The sequence below is a fragment of the Bison bison genome, unplaced genomic scaffold, assembly GCF_000754665.1.
Source record: "Bison bison bison isolate TAMUID 2011002044 unplaced genomic scaffold, Bison_UMD1.0 scf7180017864228, whole genome shotgun sequence".
Taxonomy (NCBI): domain Eukaryota; kingdom Metazoa; phylum Chordata; class Mammalia; order Artiodactyla; family Bovidae; genus Bison; species Bison bison.
This window is the reverse complement of record NW_011494800.1, coordinates 7506573-7520178: the sequence shown is the minus strand read 5'-3', so window position 1 is coordinate 7520178 and position 13606 is coordinate 7506573. Positions and strand designations below refer to the sequence as shown.

At 37.9% G+C, this 13606-nt stretch overlaps 1 protein-coding gene across 1 annotated transcript in view; it reads left to right on the top strand.

The window, feature by feature from the left end:
- Nucleotides 1–13606, top strand: part of WDFY3 (WD repeat and FYVE domain containing 3) — a 259636-nt gene that overhangs the window by 85359 nt on the left and 160671 nt on the right. Inside the window, exons 4-5 of the mRNA XM_010845983.1 lie at nucleotides 8889–8998; nucleotides 12743–12904. Coding sequence (XP_010844285.1) covers nucleotides 8889–8998; nucleotides 12743–12904 — 272 coding nt within the window. The remainder of the gene's footprint in view (nucleotides 1–8888; nucleotides 8999–12742; nucleotides 12905–13606) is intronic.

Sequence of the window (13606 nt, the reverse complement as noted above, 5' to 3'; positions counted from 1 at the left end):
CACACACACACACACACACACACACACACACACACACACACAACTTCAGTTAAGCAAAGGGGAAAGTTTTTTTTTCAGTTATTTTATTTTCTTGTGAGGAACACAGCACTAGGTTTTCCAATGCTCACCAACTGAAAACTCCCCAAAACTGTGCCGATGCAGCATTTTAATCATTCTGTTTTATTCCACATTACCCATCTTCACCAACCATTAAATAAATATCTTGTGTTTTTTTTTTTTAAACAGGGTTTACAGAATCACTTGAAGAAATGTGGTGGGAAATACAATCAGATTTTGGCTTTTCGACCGACAGGTTGGACGCATTCTAACAAGTTAACTAGTCTAGCAGATATTATTCCCCAGACCAAAGGAAACATTTCAATATATGGGATTCCTTACAGTGAACACAGCAGCTACCTAGAGATGAAACGTTTTGTTCAGTGGCTGAAGCCGCAGAAAATCATACCTACTGTGAATGTGGGCTCCTTGAAATCTAGACGCACAATGGAGAAATATTTTCAAGAGTGGAAACTGGAAGCTGGATATTGACATTACCCCAAAGGGCTCAGAAATAGTTAAATAACTTAGACCTCGCTTGTTAGTAGTTAAATCTTCAGTGATAATGAAGTATACTTTTTGACTATTTTAAATAGGTAGTGTGAAGGGAAATTTCTTAGTCACATGTTGACTCCAGTCATTGCCATTTCTTTCTGGTGTGATGTTTCCAGATTAGAAAAAAAAATTCCAGAGCTTATTTATACTCTTGTCTGTTGTTGTCTTTAGGAATACTTAATCTGCGTGTTTGTGGAAAAACATTTTTCTGCATTGGAGATTTGTTATTCCTAAATCTCTTTACAATTTTATATCTGTAGGACTATTTTTTAGAAATAATGAAAAGTATCTCAAATGGACAAGAAAATGTCTCGTTAATTACAGTAGTCGTTACACAACCTTTTTTTCTTTTTTAACTCTATTTTGAAATACTTTGGAACTCACCAGAAGTTGCAAAATAGTACGTAGAGCCCCTTTTTCCTTGCTTTGTCCACTTCCTCCACTGGTGACATCTTGTTTGCAGGTATTTTATGGTAAATTTTTTTCATACTGTGTAATTGCATGTCATTTTTAGTTTTAAACTCTCAAATTAATTTCAAAATTAACTTTAAAAATTAATTTTGAAATTAATTCAGAATCAGTTAGATTCAGTGCAGTTTTATAAGTTTTACTTCCAGAAGAGAAACCTTTTCAAATCACCCTATTTCAATTGATCTTTTGTGCTCTGTCTCCATACCAGTTGGTAGTTACTCAGTCATCTTAAATGCTTCCTTTAGAGCTTCCATCATCATCTGAAAGTATCATGTTTATTTAGTTATTTAACTTTATTGTATGTTGTGTTCACAACTTTATGACCTAAAAGAATGCATGTCATAGACTTATTGTTGTTTAGTCGGTCAGTCGTGTCCGACTTTGCGACACTATGGACTGCAGCAACCAGGCATCCCTGTCCATCACCATCTCCCGGAGCCTGCTCAAACTCATGTTCATTGAGTCAGTGATGCCATCCAGCCGTCTTGTCCTCTGTTGTTCCCTTCTCCTCCTGCATTCAGTCTTTGCCAGCATCAGGGTCTTTTCCAATGAGTCAACTCTTTGCATCAAGTGGCTGGAGTATTAGAGCTTCAGCTTCAGTCCTTCCAATGACTATTCAGGATTGATTTCCTTTAGGATTGACTGGTTTGATCTCCTTGCAGTCCAAGGGACTCTCAAGAGTCTTCACCAACACCACAGTTCAAAAGCATCAGTTCTTTAGCGCTCAGCCTTCCTTGTGGTCCAAATTTCACATCCATACATGACAACTGGAAAAACCATAGCTTTGACTAGATGGACCTTTGTTGGCAAAATAATGTCTCTGTTTTTTAATATGCTGTCTAGGTTTGTCATAGTTTTTCTTCCAAGGAGCAAGCATCTTTTATTTTATTTTATTTTTATTTTTGGTATTTTTTTAAAATTTTATTTTATTTAACTTTACAATATTGTATTGGTTTTGCCATATATCAAAATGAACCTGCCACAGGTATACATGTGTTCCCCATCCTGAACCCTCCTCCCTCCTCCCTCCCCATACCATCCCTCTGGATCATCCCAGTGCACCAGCCCCAAGCATCCAGTATCGTGCATCGAACCTGGACTGGCGACTCGTTTCATATATGATATTATACATATTTCAATGCCATTCTCCCAAATCATCCCACCCTCTCCCTCTCCCACATTAATTTCATGGCTGCAGTCACCATCTGCAGTGATTTTGGAGCCCAAGAAAATAAAGTCTGTTGCCGTTTCCATTGTTTCCCCATCTACTTGCCATGAAGTGATAGGACCAGGTGCCATGATCTAGGTGCTCAATAAATTTTTTACTGACTTTGCCATAGGATTTCTGTGCTCCCTCTCCCTCCCTATCATGCTTTGAAAATTGGAGGAGTGTTAGAAAAGCCAGCTAACAAGAGAAAAGCATAGTTTTAGAGTATCTCCTAAGTTAGCCTTGAAATAAGAACTCTTGCTATTGGAATCTTTCTTCTTTTCTTTCATTTTCAGTCTTGAACATTGGAAGTTGGATCAATGTTGTTATCCAAAGTACTTTCATGGAGATTTTTTTGATCTTTTCCTAGGAAAGAAATTCTAGATTTTGAGGTGCTAGGTGCATCCTGAATCATTCTCTTCTTGCATATCCTGTTCTGGTTCTCTGATTGATTGATCAGTTGATTTTTATTGGTAAAAACACATAACACGAGATGTGCCCTTTTCACAAAATTTTACATGTACAATACAGTTAATTGTAAATACAGTGTTGTACAGCAGGTCTCAATAACTTTTTCATCTTCAGTAGCTGTGACTTCATACACATTTATCAGCAACTTTGCTTCCTCATCCCAGCCTTTGGCAACACCATTCGACTTTCTGCCTCTGTGAGTTCAGCTGCTTTCAATACCTCACGTAACCTTTTTTAGGAAGTTTTCATTGAAAGTAATTTTGTTAAGATATACATGCACGTAATTTTTGTCCAAAAAAAAGGCAGGTAGAATGAACCCTCTGTTCTTCTTTTGAAGATTGGGTCTATTTCTTGTGCGTCAGAGTAAGTTTATTTTTCCAGGACTCCTCTGAACTTGGTGTGAAATACTTATTTTGTTTGTTACCTAATCACCTTTCACATATCAAGTCTTTTTACCAGATCACTTCCTAGATGCATTATAGATATATCAGGAGGAACCATGCTTATCAGCAATTCTGTTGTTTAGACCTGTCCATCAAAAGTTAGTAAAAGGTAAAAGTTTTAGGTAGATCAACATGCAGAATGAGTACATGGGCTGATTTGTAATACATTAGTCCTCTTCTCTTGGTCTCTTAATTTTGACTTAATTATTGACTTCCTGTAGTTTTGTTAAAAATATGTAGTAACTCTCATCTAATTTGAAAAAATATATACTTTTGTGGCCATATTGTGTACAGGGCATGGCTTAAGACTTTCCTCTGTCTCTTCTAGTTATTTGTTAAGTTCAGCCTATGCAGCTACTTAATTCTTAAGGTGCTTAATATCACATGGTCGATTTACATCACTGCAACAGAAAATTCCCACCTGTGTAAAAATAGTATCTTCAGCTTATTATTAAGGGTTTTGCTGCATGCTAGGTGCCACTGTTACGCCCAGTAATGCAATCTCTACTGGGCAGCAACCCAGTGATAGAGAAGCCAGGGATGCGGACCTCAGTTGGCACCTTGTCCAGCATCTTGTGGCATGATTAGTATAATGTAGTGAATCCCAAAGTAGACAACCTAGCCTTTTTTTTTAAACAGAAAAACAGTGTGTCCCGCTCTCCTCCAAGGATTTCAAAGCCACAACACCTTCAGGTAATTTCATTCCCAAGATGTGGTTACGTATTATCAGATGGAAAGATGCATGGAAGCTATGAGTTCGAATACTGTTTTCTCACTAACGTGAAAGTGGGTTCCTTTTTTTTTCCAGAATGGGGGATGGTGGAAAGGGGTGTTTAGGGCTTGGTTACATTATTAATGAGAGAAGTGTAATGGTACTATTGATGTGCCTCACATTATCATCCTGAAGCAGAAGTTTGAAAATAACTATGCTTTAAATGGACTTTAAAGGAACAAATTACTGTATTACTACTAACACATTTTGTGTCCGCTTGTTCTGAATGCTGTTTGATTGAGTTTACTTGTATTTTCTCAGTGTAGACTGGGAACTTATATTTCCTTGAAAACTGCATTCTATTCTTTCTTAATCTAATAATGAGCTCTATTAACTCCATTTCTGTAATTTTTAACTATATGCATTGAAATGCAGCATGAAAGCTAAAGTTTAAATCAAATAATTGGCAACTCTCAAGATGTGCTAATATTAATATGTTCTTTTCATTAATTCTTATAATCTTAAGTCAGCATTTAAATTTGCATTTGTTAAGAATTAGAGAAATTCGTAGTTCATGATAGTAGTAGTAGTGTTAGTCATTCAGTGTGTCCAACTCTGTGACCCCATGGACTGTAGCCCACCAGGCTCCTCTGTCCATGGGATTCTCTAGGCAAGAATACTGGAGTGGGTTGCCATTCCCTTTCCAGGGGATCGTCCCGACCTGGAGATCGAACCCAGGACTCCTACATTGCAGGCAGATTCTTTACCATCTGAGCTACAGGGAAGCCCCATAGTTTGTTATATAGCATTTCTTTGACTAGGAGTGTTTTTCTTTCAGAATTTTAAGAAATTCTGTGGTTTACAGAGGTTTAATTTAAAATTACTTTCTAGTCTACATAGTTATTTTAAAGAGAACACTAAATATTACATACTTTTACAGTGAGCTTCTTGACTCATTTAAAATAAAAGCTGAGAGATCCCATTAAGTTGTTTTGAATAGCAATATACTGAAATTCTGCAGTTCATGGGGTCGCAAAGAGTCGGACATGACTCAGTGACTGAACAACAAATAACTGAAATTAATAGGTGAGAGCAAATTAGTTCTTCTGAATACATTTGTTATGTAAAGATAGTTTATTTGTCAACAGGAGTTTCCAGCCTCACCCTGTCATTCAGCCACAACTACTATCCAGGCTTCTTTGTGCTCAGTTGCTACTCAGTCGCGTCCCACTGTTTGTAACCCCGTGGACTGTAGCCCACCGGGCTTCTCTGTCCATGGGATTCTCCAGGCAAGAATACTGGAGTGGGTTGCCATTTCCTACTCCAGGGATCTTCCCAACCCAGGGATTGAACCCACGTCTGCAGTGTTTGCTGCATTGGCAAGTGGACCCTTTACCATTGAGCCACCTAGGAAGTCCCCAGAGCTTTTGAACACTCCTATAATTCAAAACTAGATAACACCATTATATGCTATTGTTGAGGTAACTCATCTCACCACCTTTTTCTCAAAAACAGCAGGTATTATTAAGATGGTAAAATTGTTAAATGGATGCCTTGATCCTTTTCAAGGTTTATTTTCCTAATTAGTATCTCATTCAGTCAATTCAGCAATCTACTGAACTGTTGTAATCTTTAATAACAACATTTTTGTAAATACATTGTCTTTTTGTATCTTGAGGAATATCTGAATGTTCATCGTCAATGAAAATGAAGGAAACCACACACACACTTATAAATGCCAATAATCAGATATATGGAATTGTTTCAAACCAAGAAACATTTTTGGTATTTTGTATCTCAAAATAAGCATTGGCATTCATTGTTGATAAAAAGGAAATAGCAACCCACTCCAGTATTCTTGCCAGGGAAATCCCATGGTCAGAAGAGCCTGGCAGACTACAGTCCATGGGATTGCAAAGAGGACATGACTGAGTGATGGAACAGGTATGCACACACATTCAAAGGAAATGAAAACACTAATTTGAAAAAGGATCTGCTCCTCTATGTTCATTGTGACATCATTTACAACAGCCAATTGGAAAATACATTTGTCCAATCTTCTTTTATTGTTAATAGTGTTAAGTAATATAAGTGGAATCCAGAGTCACTCAAATTGTGTCTTGTCTATAGGTTTCTAGATTCTGTACCAGGAAGATAACTTCCTTTTTTAATGTAGGTTTAGTTCTTCAAAATCTCTTTTCTGTCTGTGAAAGACATAGGTAGTGTTGACAAGTTGGTTTGTTAATCAGTGTTTGTTTTTTTTTTAAATGAACTAGAAATCTATTACATTGGTTTAACTGTGAAATAATCAATTTGAACGCTGCAAGTATTTTTTTTAGGGTATTGAGTTATCAAATAGAATTGTACAATTTAAAACCAAAGTTGCCTGGTTTTGAAGAAGCCTAAGAAATGAAAGCATAGCATGTCAGCTTTTGATTGAGAATTTTAGCCAACTGGGAAGAAGCTCCTCACATGAGCATTTAATTCCTATCAAGGAAAGACTCCTGTTATATGTAATAGCAGATGCCTGGGTCCATTGTAGGCTTGCAGGAAAAAATTTGCAGGTTAGTTTTTACCAATTACCTTAAACCCTGATAGCTCAGTTGGTAAAGAATCCACTTGCAATGCAGGAGACCCCGATTCGATTCCTGGGTCAGGAAGATCCCCTGGAGAAGGGAAAGGCTACCCACTCCAGCATTCTGGCCTAGAGAATTCCATGGGCTATATACTCCATGGGCTTGCAAAGAGTCAGACACCACTGAGTGACTTTTACTTTAAACCATGATTGCTAAAATGATTTCTCAGTGGTATTTTGTTTTTTTCTTTCTCTACTTAATCAGCTTTGAACGCTGCTTTTTATGTATTACTCCCCCTTTAAATCCAAATTATCCAAACCTCCTAGTGTTCATGAGAAGTTGGATTCCATGTGTCCTTCTTTGGTCTCCCTGGGTTGTTTATTCACTCATTTAACAGGTATTTATTGAGCCCCTACTTAGTGTCAATAATGCGCTCCATACAGGGGATCAGGCTCTGAACAGTGCAACCAAGGGTCGACTCCCATGGTTTTATTTTCTAGAGAGGGGCAAGAGACTAAATTAGTGAGCATGAATACAGTAACTTCAACACTTATGAGATACTGAATATCAGAAGTAAGCCAGGCTTCAGTTGACTTCTCTTTTCCAGTAAAAATTTTTTTATCAATGTCTTTATCTTTTACAAGCTAGACAGCCTGGATTTGAATATAGGTTCTGTCCCTGACTAGACAAGTTACTTATCCTCTCCATTTCTCAATTTATGTTGCAATAAGGGGTAGCTCAGTCGTTAAAGAATCTTACCGCAGTGCAGGTGACACGGGTTCAATCCTTGGGTTGGGAAGATCCCCTGCAGAAAGGAATGGCTACCCACTCCAGTATTCTTGCCTGGAGAATCCCATGGACAGAGGAGGCTGATAGGTTCCCAATCTGTGGGGTCGCAAGAGTCAGACATGACTTAGCAACTAAACAACCACCTCCACCAAGGGGTATAATAATAGAAACTAACTTACTGTGTTCTTGTAAAGATGAAATGAATTAATCTACAAATGCTTATAACAGTCCTTCTTATACAGTTAAGAGTCAGTACAAATAAGTAGCTAAAAAATTTTCCCTTTAAAATGTTCTTTCACATGGGAGTATATAAAGATGAAATATGCTGAGCGCAGTTTTATACATAAGTCTCATATTATTTCGTTATTGAATAAAACTCTTTTATCTTGATTGTCTTAAATGGAAGAAAATAATACCTCTAAAGTAATCTATGAGTGAGTGAAGTTGCTCAGTCGTGTCTGACTTTTTGCTACCCCATGGACTGTAGCCTATCAGGCTCGTCCGTTAATGGGATTTTCCAGGTAAGATTACCAGAGTGGGTTGCCATTTCCTTCTCCAGGGGATCTTCCCGACCCAGGGATTGAACCCAGGTCTCCCGCATTGTAGGCAGATGCTTTACCATCTGAGCTACCAGGGAAGTCCTAATCCAAATTCTGTTTATTCTGTATCCTACATCTTTATGACGTGTGTTAAATATACATTGGTAACTTAGCATGTTGGCTTAGAGTGAACAGATTGGATTTATTTTCTGACTTTAATTCATCTCGTATATCAGTATGAAAATTAATGAACTTTCTACTGATAAAATGAAATGCATGGTTTGAGGTTTATCCATTTTCTCTTATCCTTAAAATTATAATCAGCTAAATTGACTTTCAGAGATTCTTCCAACGCTACAGTTCTATGAATGACTCCCTCATTGTTTCTGTCCCCTAATGTCAGCTGCTCAGGTCACCCCTTGTTTGTCTCACTGAGCGAACCTCCTAGTTTGTTTGCCCCATCAGGTCACCCCTTGTTTGTCTCACTGAGCGAACCTCCTAGTTTGTTTCCCCCATCAATCTCTTTGCCCTTCTAGTTTGTCATGCACATCACTCTAGATTAATCATTTTAAAATAATCCTTTCATCATGTACTTTGTTAAGGAAACTACATTCACTCCCTCTTGCCCAAAGAGTCAAGTACAGACAGCCCCTTAGCTTACCTTCCTTCAAAAATAGGTACTTTCTATCACTGTTATTGATATTAGACAATATTCTCAGCATATGCTCTTCTAGAATGTGAACGAACCCTGTGTTATTACAGTCTTTATCTTGATTATTCCTCTGGCCACGCTTTGATTTTAAAGCAGTATGCCTAATCTCTGCTTCTCTCCCTTCCTCTGGTTTCCAGACAGACATGTACTTGTTTTCCAGGCAAATTTAACTCAAATTTTCCTTCTTCCATGACTATTTTTGACTAGTTTGTGACATAGTTTTTCTTCAAATGTATCAGTTGACTTTTATTTTTCTGTACTTATACGATAATATCTGCATATACCAATAAAACTTTACTCTAACATATTTTACATATGATTTATCTCCACCTAATGATTTTCCTTTGGTTTTATAGAGGCTGCAAGTCGGGCCATAGTCCAGTTCTTGGAAATCAATCAGAGTGAAGAAGCCAGTAGAGGTTGGATGCTTCTGACAACAATTAATTTGTTAGCATCCTCTGGTCAGGTGAGACCTTGCTTTTCATATTTGAAGCATCTCTCTTTATCCTCTTGGGATTTTGTCAAATTAAATTTATCATCATATCTAAGTAAGAATTTATGATAATCATTGTATTCTCCTCTTTCACCTTGCTCATTTTTCTGTGCTTCTCACAAGATCTCTGTAAGGAAGTTAACATTTCCATTTTACACATGAGGAAATGCTTAGGACAGTGTTTTCTGTCTTTGTCATTAGAGTGTGTGGTTCTGTTTATACAGCACACTGGGCAAAGAGATGAACTCCCTGCAGCTGGATGGAAGGAGCCCAGGAACTCTGGCTCCCCAGGCCCGGCCCAGAGTTTCTGTAACCCGTGTTAGGGAAACTTTGGCTCAGAAGAGTCATCTGAGATTCATCCAAGGTCACTTAGCTATTTTCAGGATAATATGTATTACCTTCCCACTTGATTTATTCTGGAGTTTGCTTTATCCCCCCTTTAAATCAACTTTAAGCATCTGTCACGATACATATGGCACATAGTCATTTATGTGCTGTTCGAATACCTGATTTGTGACCTGTGCTGTTTTGGAGATGAAGGAAGTTTATTCAACCTTCTAAAATCTGGAGTAGAATTACCTATCAAAGTTCATACCAATCTTGAGAACGACTTTTGTCTAAATTACAGTGGGCTTTCACATACCCCATGGATCACAAAAGTAAGTGTGACATTGATCAGACTAGCATGACAGGCCATGAAAGAAACAGTGCACATTTCTTGGTAACGATGTCCTGAAACCAGTTACTAGCCCGGAATAATTACTAGCCCACTGGAATAATTACTAGCCCACTTGAATGTTTTTCTTTTGGAATGCCCTGTTTCCCTTTTTGTTTGCTGGATTTTGTTTTGTTTTTTGTTTATTTTATATTGGAGTACAGTTGATTTATAATATTGTGTTATGATTTGTTTTTTAAAGCCGAAAAGGAATAAGACTCAATTTATCCTGATTTACCTAAGGCTATCCGAGTTTTACCTTAGTTTTGCATAGAAGGCCCATATCCCAGGAAACCCCTCAGTCCTGCACACGTGGAGGTGTTTATTCACCCTGAGTACTAACCTTTCATAAGGTCCTGAAGTAGACCATTGTTTTCATGCATCTGTGGCCATATCAGATGGCTATCAAAATACCACTTCTGCTTGCTATTGATGATAGCTGTACATGACTCTACATTACTGTACCAAAATGTGGTTGGGCTAAGGATAACATGTAAAATAATAATGTTTAATTGGAATATATGTAAGTTTTATTCATATTTTCTGTAGATGTTCCGTTTTCCTTTCTCAATTGTGAGCATGGACTGTGCTCTACCATAACACCTAGAACATGGTAGAAAGTCAGTAAATGTGTATTAACTTACATGTGCACACATGGATAGACCAATTTATAAGCATAAGAAAAGAATCAGGAGAAAAGAATCACTTAAAAATTTACAGGTGTTGCCAGTTACCAGTTTGGATATCCAGTTTTACTTTCAATCTGTCTTGTCATAAGATGGAAATGAAAAGTGATGTCATTTTACTTGATACAAAGGGGCAACCAGCAATAATCTAACTGGCAAAAGAGATGTTTTGAAAGAAAATTCAGTGTTAACATTTTGAGCTGACATTTTGGTTTGCATCCTGTTTTTTGTTAGCAGCAGTGAGTTACAGAGATGACTGAAACATGGTCCTGAGTCAACAGGTAGATGACAGAGATGAAGTAGATGAAGCTAACACCATGAAATGCAGCAGGGGGCTGTATGTAGTAGTACAAAAAGGGAAATGCGGGAGTTGTAAATTTTGCAGGTGAAAGTATGAGGAAAGATGAGGACTTAAGTTTCAGGTGTGAACAGACGTGTAAACTGAGAGTCACGTGGAGACTTGGGGTGTCTAGAAATAATAAAAGATAGGTCAGAACAGCGGAGGACTTGGGAGTGTTGGAGGAGGGAAGTGATGGTGGGTGAGTAGAAACGGGCCAGACTGTGGGCAGGATCATTCCTTAGGCGCGCTGCTCCCCTCGCCCGGCTACTGCAGTGGCTCAGGCCCCATTTGTCTTGTGGGGTTTTCTGTATTAGTTTCCGAAGTACTCTCGCTTTCCTGCTCTTTAATCTATAGTCTGTACTACCAGCAACTGATTTTCTGCAATCTGGTTCTATTACTCCTTTGTTGGGAGCACTTCACTAGGTTTCCAGTGCCCACCTGCAGAGGGCATTGAGCATACACTGGCTTGGGGACCACTTGACGAGCTCCCAGCCCAGGGCAGGATATGTCAGTAATGAGCCTTCCTTGTAAATGAAGGCTCGTGCAGTAATAAAATCTATCTTGTAAGGTTGACTTGAAAAGCAGGTGAGAGCATGTATTTAAAGTGCTTAGCCTTAAGCCTATTATATAATAAATACACATTAAAGATTAGACACTGTTGTGGGTTTTCAGGAGTCAGCAGTTTTGGACTCCAGTTCCTGAAACATGTTGTACAAAATGGCCTTACCTTCTGTGTATCTTCCAGGCGACCTTCCCCCTCTTGTTTTAATTCCTATCCTTCATGCCACTCTTGGCCCTGCTGATTATTCCCTTATTTTATTAGCCTGAATGTACTACCATTGTTACACTCAAGAGAGTAAATCATAGTTACTGATGAACTTGTTTCTGCTGGTAGACTACAGCCTTGTGAAAGGCAGGATTCCTTCATCATTTCACACCAAGTTCCTAAAACACTGACGTATGCTATGCGTTCAGGAAATGTTTAATAAAAAAGTTAATAGACTAAAAAAAAAAAAAATGGCGAATAGACTAATCAACACATGATGCGAGCCTGTTGATCTCCACCATGGAAAAACTTACTCCAAATTGTACCATGGAAAGATTTTGATAATTTTTATAGCATGCTTCTTTTTTCCCCCACATACTTCTTAACAATACTGAAATGTTCACCATAAGGTCTAAAATTTCTTCCTCTAGTAATCTTTGAAAATAATGTACAAATTTTCTGTGTCAGTGATGGGTATACCCTTCAAGTGCCCTTCCCACCTAAGAATCTGCAATGAGAATAAAATAAAAGTAGTAGTAAAGGAACTAATTCATAGTTTAGTACATTAATGTGCCTTTGCATTTGTTACATAAACCTCATATCAACCCTAAGCGATGTATACCATTATATAGATTTTATAGGAGAGAAAGATGAGGCCTAACAAAAGTTAGTTTGCCCAAGTTTATGGTTAAGTTCCTTTTTTCTAAATCTTAGACCTTATGTTCTCAGGAACATGCTGCCTCTTAATAGTCAACTTAATAGGTACCTTAGTAGGTAACAAAGTTCTCAATATTTGATTAAAGCAAATTTCTCCAGATAGGAAATGAGTATTTGTCATTCATGGAGTCTTTTAAATATTTTTTCGGCATTTGAAAAGGTATTTTGAAGTGTACTTTTCTGGCTTAAAATTTTTGAGTTTATTTAACTGTACCAAGTAGTTATTGGCTTCCCTAGTGGCTCAGATGGTAAAGAATCCGCCTGCAATGTGGGAGAACAGGTTTCGATCCCTAGGTGGGGAAGATCGCCTGGAGAAAGGAATGGCAACCCACTCCAGGATTCTGGCCTGGAGAATTCTGTGGACAGAGGAGCCTGGCAGGCTACAGTCCGTGAGGTCGCAAAGAGTCAGACACAACTGAGCGACTTTCACTTTCATAGTACAGTTATGTCTCTCTCTCTGTCTACTCACTTTATTTATCCATTTGTTTTCCAGAAAACCGTGGACTGCATGACAACAATGTCAGTGCCTTCCACCCTGGTTAAATGTTTATATCTGTTTTTTGACCTTCCACATGTGCCTGAGGCAGTTGGAGGTGCACAGAATGAGCTACCTCTAGCAGAACGTCGGGGACTACTCCAGAAAGTTTTTGTACAGGTATGAAAGGTGCTGTGTGTCTGTTCATGTAGACCACCGTATTTCAGGTGTAACAGGTACACTCCTTAAGTAGATGTTCTGCCTGTCCCATTTTCTATAGTGTTTCTTGCTATTTATTATAAATTGACTGTATTTCATCTAACTGGCGTATTTCTTGAATCTGCCCATTTCTTTTGAGGAATATTTGGGCAAGGGATTCACAGGTTTGTTATTCTGAACAGATTCTATCATTAAGATTACCTGTCATATTGTAAAAACATCTCTAAAATGAACAAAGCAAGGAACACTTTTATTAACAATGCTATTAATTTGGGGGTAATATTCCTTCTCGTGTCAAGAAATTCTGTCTTGTTGCTCTCTAAATATAGGAAGCCCTTAGCCAGTAAGTATTTAACTTAGAAAAGACAGTTTATTTTAGTGGCTGGGGGCCCCCCCTCTGCTCCCTGTCTGTGAGCCTTCTTTCCCACTGTGGTCACTCTTCTTTTGATAATTGCATTAGCAGAGTAAGTGAACCTTTGTTAGCTAGTCTGGAAATATTGTCATCATTTGATATCCATTCTTGGGAGAAAATTTTCAAAACAAACAAACTATAAACATTTACAATATAATCTATCCATGGGAAATATGGTATTTAAAAATATATGTTTGACATAAAAAGATGAATACCGCATGATTTTATTTATAAGTTAAGAGGTCAGACTG